The 7,906-nt window shown below is 45.6% G+C and overlaps 1 protein-coding gene across 1 annotated transcript in view; it reads left to right on the forward strand.

Moving 5' to 3' along the window:
- The window catches only part of Mthfd1l (methylenetetrahydrofolate dehydrogenase (NADP+ dependent) 1 like), a 222,858-nt gene that overhangs the window by 57,271 nt on the left and 157,681 nt on the right, over positions 1 to 7,906 (forward strand). Inside the window, exons 12-13 of the mRNA XM_004645991.2 lie at positions 2,276 to 2,412; positions 3,821 to 3,867. Of these exons, the coding sequence (XP_004646048.1) occupies positions 2,276 to 2,412; positions 3,821 to 3,867 (184 nt within the window). The remainder of the gene's footprint in view (positions 1 to 2,275; positions 2,413 to 3,820; positions 3,868 to 7,906) is intronic.

The following is a 7,906-nucleotide window of genomic DNA, read 5'->3' on the forward strand; positions in this document are numbered from 1 at the left end:
CTAGATAATCTTTTTTTCTCTTTCTCTTGGCAGAACCGGGGATTGAACTCAGGCCCTTGCACTTGCCAGGAAAGCGCTTATTTTACTGAGCCATTTCCCTGGCCTCTAAGCAAAATCTCCTTGACCTTTGAGTAAATGATAAAGTTCTTTTGGATTGTTTCCAAATTATCACACAGCACTTTGATGTCACAGAACATTTTCACAATGGTTGACAGTAAATAGTGTTTATCTAGGAAAAAGCATCATTATATCATCCACTAGGTTGTTGTTGTTGTTGTTATTGTGTCTATCCCCCAGTAGTACAGTGCAAGGGGATGGGTATTGCCCTTCACTTCAGCATGCTTGTGGCCAGTAGGCAACACAGATGTGGCAGACCTTTTTATGTTGCCTTCTGAAAAGTCATATAGAGATCACAGAATAACGGCTGTGGCTATCAGAAAGGGAGCCCAAGCCCATGCTTACACTGTGAGGAAGTTAATAAACAAAAATCACAGACCTCTTCCCCCAATTTAGGCTTTCATAGAAAACAGCAAGAGGCATCACAATTAACTGTGGTGCTTGTTACTTTTGAAATCAACTTGATGATTGAGAATCTCACTTAAGGATACCGGGAAAAGAATTAAACCGAATTTGGATACTGAATGTAGGGTCTAGGTGAAATAATTTTTTTTATTAAAGCTCTCCTTTTATTGCTCCCAATAAATGCTTCCTACTTTCTGGTTTTCCTGAATTGTATTCGTTGGCAGCGAGCGGAGCAGGCCTGTGTTTCTGATTAAGAATTGGATGGCTTGCTGAAGCACCGCGGAGGTCATGGTCGGGCGTGGCCGCCAAGCTAGCCTGTCCTTGGGAACCCAAGTGTAATCGCCTGTCGGACACCACTGTGCCTTTGCAAACTGTGCATGCTCGCTGCGGTAGGGAAACTGCGGCATGCGATACCTTATCTTTTTCATGAGATTCTGATGTTTGTGGGCTTTAACTGCCTTTGTTCGTGCTTCATCTAGAAAAGTCAAAAGTTGATGCAAAGTATAAGCATCTTTGTATGAGCATCTTTGCACCTTCTGATTGACTCTTGCTCTGTAAGGTGCTGCTCAAGACAGATGCAGGAGCGGCTGATAAGCCACTGCCCTGTGACCTGGGAATGAGAGGTTGGTTTCACCAAGGACTACTGAGGGTGGTTCACCACCTGCCCTACTGCAGAGACTTGCATCGACCTTGTCACTACATATGCCTTCCTTGGGCCTCCTTTGTCTTCACCCTGCAGGAGACCTCAGAGCGCAACTCTGGTCATCTCTAAGCCCTCCTAAGTGCCACCCTCTGCCTCTGTTGTTCTTTTCCTTTACCCAGAAGTCCTTGAGGACAGAAATGGGATCTAATTGGGTCACCACTGTGACCCCAGTTCTAGCAGAGGGCCTGATTCATGGAAGTACTTAGACATTTGCTGCGTGAATGACTGGTCATGCTGGACAGGAGGGTCTGAGAGAGTTGGGGAGGGTGAGCTAAGGGCGTTACTTCCTCCTTGTGTTCACATCACTAGGTTTTGCAAATCCCAAGCCCCATCATGATGATCTAGTGAGGCTGAGTATCCTAGATATCCTGACTCATACACTGTAGCTAATAGAGAACCAATTTATAGTCCCAAATTTTGAGTAATTTTGAGTGATTTTTTTAATATGTTAAAGAACAGTTTGATGGGGCCTGACTTGAAAATGTAGGTTTCTTTTCTTGGCACTTAATACCCTGATGATGCTATGACCACGTGAATGTCTTTGTAAGGTGTCATCATAGTTAGCTTCTGCAGATTAGGGCTTCCTCCTTGGTGTGGATGTTTGAGGGGCTGTCATATGGAAAGTACAGGAAGGAGGTAGATGAGTGGAGACTTCAGGGTCCCTTGTGATCCTGAGGCTCTGGCCCTGTGTCACTTACTCAGGGACCCTTGACTAGGTTGGGTGCCCACCCTGTGCCCCTGATGCCTCTTAGAAGGAAGAATGCCAAGTTATCCATCAGGAAGAGACAATACTAGCTTAGTTATTGAAATCACCTTGATGCATGTTTTACATCATTTCTTGAAATAGACAGTGTTACTAGCATCAGCGCCCGGTACCTTTCCTCTTTGGTCTGTTGGTCTTGCTCCTTTTGTGTCTCTGTTTTGAGTTTAGCTTCCGTGTGGCCTGAGTGATCTACCCTCATCCTGATTTGGTTCTGGTATCCCAGGCTGGTTTTCCCTAGGTTGTCTTGGAAATATGATTAAGTTCACTTCTCCCCTCTCCCAAATCAGGATCACGCCCACCCCTCTCGGAGAAGGGAAGAGCACGGTCACCATCGGGCTGGTGCAGGCATTGACTGCCCACCTGAAGGTCAACTCCTTCGCCTGCCTGAGGCAGCCTTCCCAAGGGCCGACTTTTGGAGTGAAAGGTAACTTGTCTAGCCATCAGTATATTTTTCAGAGCAAAATGATGGGGGGTAGCTCTAAGAGAATGTATCTGCAGTTGCAACTTCAGAAAAACTGGTGCATTTCACCTCTGCACACACACACACACACACACACACTACACACTAAGTATGTGGTGGTCACCCCAAGTTAGTGCTCCAGGCAGAGCAGCTATAGGGTGGGAGTCTTCAGTAGAGCCCCCCAAAAACCCACTCTGTTGACTCAGTTGTTCAGGCCTCTACCTGAGGTGGTCTTCTGCCTCATCAGTGCCTCCCCTGCCGAGCAGGGTTCTGAAACCCTGCCGGCCATGTGGGTGCTTTATCATCCTGGCCCTGGTGAGAGGTCTGTCCCTCTAAACCCGGAGAGGGCCCGTAGGTCGGCCCCAGGGTCACCCATGGGAGTTTTGCTGCGTGGGGCCTGGGGCGCTTTGGAGACAGCTCGACTGTGCGGGGAGCTGGGATGAGGTTTCCCCTTGGCTGTGGCTGGGCTGACGTCTGGCACCTTCCCATTTATTACTTGTCCTTCATTGATTTACCATGAAGTCACTCCTGAGCTCACTGACACTGGCTCCTATTGCTGCAATTACTGTGTGTGCTTGGCAGTTTGCATTTTTTAGCCATATTATATTTGTATTACTGTTACAAATATTAATAACTCCCAGCTCATTGAGTCCTGATAATGCACAGAACGTCATACATCATCCAGTGGAATGAGCATTAGGCTTGGAGTGAGAAGGCTGAGATTTTACTTGCAGCTGTGTCTGCTACTGCTGTGCTGCCTGTGGCCAGCCATAACCTCTCTGAGCCACATCCATAAAAGGGAAAAAAGGCTTAGGGTACCAGGCCTGCCGCGCCGTGACGCTCAACTGAGATAGCACAGAGAGAACATAGTGGACTGCGAGATGGTGTGGACAAGGGTGAGGTGGGTCTTTTGCATGTAATAACTAAGGGAGAAGCAATGTGACAAAGCTTCCCTAGTATCAGCTAAAATAAATTGGCTGATGTTCTTCATTTATGATTCTGAGGTTTTTGCAGGTGTTTCTTCAAAAGCAAAGTTTTTTTTAATACTTCGATGTATGTATGGTCTAAAAGCATAGCCACATAGATCTGCTAATTTATAAAATGATCTCATAACCTGAGCTCTGTTTTACAGTAATGGCACATGCTATATTGTTTTTACCTCTTTTCTAAATAACAACATGGAAATCCTTACATTGCATAGGAGGGTACAGTGTGAGTGTTCATTTGTTTTGCTCCTGTTCTACTTTGACAGACTAACTAATGTTTCTCAGTCCTGTTTTCTCACCTGCCTTTTGCGTTGGGGAGCCATGTGTCTAGAGTTCTGCCTGTCCTGCGGGGCTGTGCTTGATAACTTGTTTGCTCTGTTGTTTAGGAGGAGCTGCAGGTGGCGGATATGCCCAGGTCATCCCCATGGAGGAGGTAAGGACACACATTGTTGCTTCCCTCTCAACACCTTGGGCTCTGCCCCCCACAGAGAGCCCTTGATCTACTTCCAGAGCCCCAGTTCCAAAAACCAAAAGTATCTGCATAATTCCTGCAGTGGCGGAACCTGGTGACTGTTGGGAACTAGGAGTAGATTTCATGTGTGCTGCTTGGTGTGGATATTCATATATTTTATTGAACATTCATAAATTTTCTATCTCTGAATGCTACATATGACTGTTACATAGGGGCTGAGGAAACCATAGGTCAGTGACCTACACATTAGCTATCTGTGCCTCATAGTACCTTTCTAAATTCTAAAACTTTTTGCATCCTAAAGCCCTTGTGAGTTCAAGAGCTCCAAGAGAGGAAAGAGAATGCTGATGGTCTCTTGGTCATCTTCTATGCTCCCAAATCTAGCAAGACTTAGACACTTCCTGTATATACATTAAGACTCTAAGATAGGGCTGGCCTTGTACTTCTGTGCGTGCTTAGCCTGCCTGAGACCTGAGTTCAGTTGCTAGCCCTGCAAGCGTAAAGGGACTCCAAAATAAAATGGTTCCAGGGGAAAATGGGCAAAAAGAGCCAATGGCATCAATTCTTAATTCTCCAGGAATTTTTAATTTTCACCCTGCATAAGTTCTCCCTGGTCCCTGTACCTAACCATCGACCAGGTCTCATGTGTTCTGCTCTCCCGAGTGGGCAGCATGGTCAGTCCCAACCAGGCTTCCGAATCCCTCATCTGAGCACACTCACCAGCCCCTTGTCTTCTTGGTTCCCTGACTTTCCCATCCCTTTCTGCCCTCACTATGTAGTTCAGCTTCTGGTCTTAAGGTTTGGTTCCAACCCTGCTTACTCCCCCTCATATTCTGTGTTTCTGGCCATCATATTCAGTCTCTTATGGAGAGTTAGAGACCTCTTGTAAGCCTCCAGGTCCCAGCACTTAGAAAAGTGCTGGCCCAGAGCAGTTGCTCAGTAAGAAAGATTTGTTGGCCTTGTTGAAGTAGTTGGAGAAGTGGTTACTCGTGGAGGCCTGAGTGCCAGGGATGCTAAAGAGAAACTTTGGACAAACCTCCCAGAGTGAGACAATTGGTCCACAGCTCTGCTGAGAGCAGTGTAAGCCTCACGTCTACGTGGTGATGATGAGTCCGTTCACGGGCCAGGAAGGCCCAGAACCGAGGCCAGGATTGGGGTGTGGCGGTCAGGGAGCATGCTCAGGGCAGCTGCTCTAGACTTAACCAGCAGATAAGGAAAGCATGGTGCAGTGTCCCCTAACTTAGGGCACCTGCTGCGTGGCTTGGAGTGCACAGGCTGCGAGACTATCCCTCAAAGCTGGACACCACTGCAGTGTCTCTTCCTTCTCTGAGTCCCCAGCTCTGAGCTCAGTGTCCGACACTGAGTGGGTGTTTGTTGACTGAGTGTCATGCATAGATAATGTGTATTGGAAGAAATTTCATCAGTAATCATAGGGATGATGTTAGAACAAGTTCCAGATGGACCAAGAAATTGAAAGTTAAAATGGGAAGACCTGAACGATAAGGAGGCAGCCGTGTAAAGAACGAGAGAAGCTGCTGGAGGCTCTGAGGAGAAAGCCCTGAGTCTGGGATGGGCTGGCCTGCTCAGGGAACTGCAGAGCGCCAGTGTGGCCAGGGCCCAGCTCCAGGGTGGGTAGAGGGAGATGAGCTGGGTTTCAGTTACCATGGTCGGGCTTGCAGGGATTGTGGCAAGAGAATGACATTGTGGACTGGTTTTTTTAAAAAAAAATCCCTGGAGTTCTCTGTGTGAGAACTAGACAGATAGAGGCCCTGCACAGATGTTAGGATCCCAGGAAAGGGGCTATACGGGTAACCTGGGGTGAGATGGTGGCACCAAGGATGGAAAAAGGATGGCCGTGTAAGCTTTGCGTGGTGATGACTGTGGGCTGGACATTGGAGTGAGGTAAGAGAAAGATCCAAGAGTGGTGTCCAGGGTGCTGGGCTGGGCAGACCAGTGGAGGAGTCCCTGAGGCCTCTGAGATGTCCAAGAGAATGCACAGTACAAGGCAGCTGGGAATAAAGACTAAAATTCCAATTGTAAAGTGGGCAAAAGTTTCAGTAACAGAAGTCGTGACTCACCAGAGAATGCTCATCTTCACGATGGTAACGAGAAACTTGTGTTAAAACCACTCGGGGGCAGGGGGCTGGGTGGGCTGAGAAGTTAGTTCAGCGCTCTAGGCACCTGCCTGGCAAGCGCAAGGACTGGGGTTCAGTCCCTGGTACCACAGGCCCCAGAACCCTGTGCACACCATGCCAACCACCAAAACTGAGCGTGGTGGCTCATTCTCTAATCCCAGGACTGGGGAGGCTGAGACAGGAGGATCACTATGAGTCCAAGCTGGGTAGCAAGACCCTGTGCCAAAATTGGTTAGTGTTTCACTTGTCAAAATGACAGATTGCAGTTTTTAAAAATAGTAGTCATACCAAATTTTGGCAGAGATAGACTGAGATACAGTCTCGGGCACTGTTAGGAAGTGTATTTTAATAAAACTTCTGGAAATAAAGAAATTTGGAAATACCTGTCGTCTTAAAATTGTTCGATGTTCTTTGGCCCAAGTGAGTTTATTTTTAGTTTTATCCCAAGGAAGAATTAGAGATGCATGTATAGACTTAATTTTAAAACTGTACATTTCCACATATAGTACCTTTAATAAATTAGGAAATCCTTACTAAGCGGATATAAAATTAGCTGTATTTTAAAAATTACTGAACAAAAATACTTGTTAACATTGGGTGAAAAGGTTAAAGTCTAAAATGGAGCTACAGTGAATGTAATCTGCTATACTGAAGATTTGAAAAGCTGTTGGTTTTTGAGACAGAGTCTGCAGCCCAGACTGGCCTGGAACTTCAGCAGTACTTGGGCTTCAGCCTCCCAGGGGATGGAGCTGCAGGCCTGCGGCACCTCACCTGGCTCAGCTTTTTGTTTTCTGTACTAGGGCTTGAACCCAGGGCCTTGGGTATGCTAGACTAGTGCTCTCTAACACTAAGCTATATCTATTTTATAAGATATTTATATATTTTATATGTATACATTTGCAGTGTTTCATATTTGCTTAGTGAATTTATTTTTATCTGTTAAATTAGTACATATTAGTAATGCATACTAGTAGTTCCTTTGGGAAATTAGTAGGTGCATGTGATGTCTCTTATCATTTGGCATCCTGTAACACTCTTCCCCAATCCCCTAGTCCATCTTACAGTCTCCAAAGGTCTGCCTTCTAGTTTGCTGCCATCTTTATTTTACTTTATTTTATTAAGCTTTCTCATACAAGAGAAACAAGGGTATTTAACTTTGCGAGTCTAGCTTGCTTTCCTTAACACGACAGTCTTCAGGTCATCCATCTTCCTATAGGGGACTCGATTCCATTCTTCTCTAGCTGAATTCTTTTCCATTATGAATATGTACCACATTCTCATTATCGATTCGTCGCTCAGCAGGCTTCCCCATGGACTCCCAGCTTTGCTACTATAATCTGCCCTGCTATAAACATGGGAATGCATATGCAACGGTGTTATAGTGTAATACCTTTAATATTTTTGGCAAATGTACTCTGAAATGTTATAGCTGGATGAAATGGTGGTTCTGTTTTTAGTTTTTGAGGTCTCCATGCAGATTATCTGTTGGTTATACTAGTTTACAGTCTCACCAGCAGTGTAGGTGAATTAATTTGCCCCACATCTTTGTCACCATTTACTGTTTTATATTCTTGATGACAGCCATTCTGAGCAGGGTGAGATGGAACATCAGGGTAATTGTGATGACTGAAGGTCCTAAATATTTGTTTCATGTGCTTATTGGCTGGCCATTTATACTTTTATGATAAGTATCGATCTAGTTCATTTACCCATCTTTTATTGTGTCTTGGTCTGGAGGGTTTTTTTGTTTGTTTGTTTGTTTTTAGTTCTTTAAATATTTTAGAGGGCTGGTGAGATGGCTCAGTGGTCTGAAGCACCTACTTAGAACAAGCTTAGCAAAGCACAGGGACCGCGGTTCAATCCCC

Source organism: Octodon degus, unplaced genomic scaffold (genome assembly GCF_000260255.1).
Source record: "Octodon degus isolate 3935 unplaced genomic scaffold, OctDeg1.0 scaffold00246, whole genome shotgun sequence".
NCBI classification, from domain to species: domain Eukaryota; kingdom Metazoa; phylum Chordata; class Mammalia; order Rodentia; family Octodontidae; genus Octodon; species Octodon degus.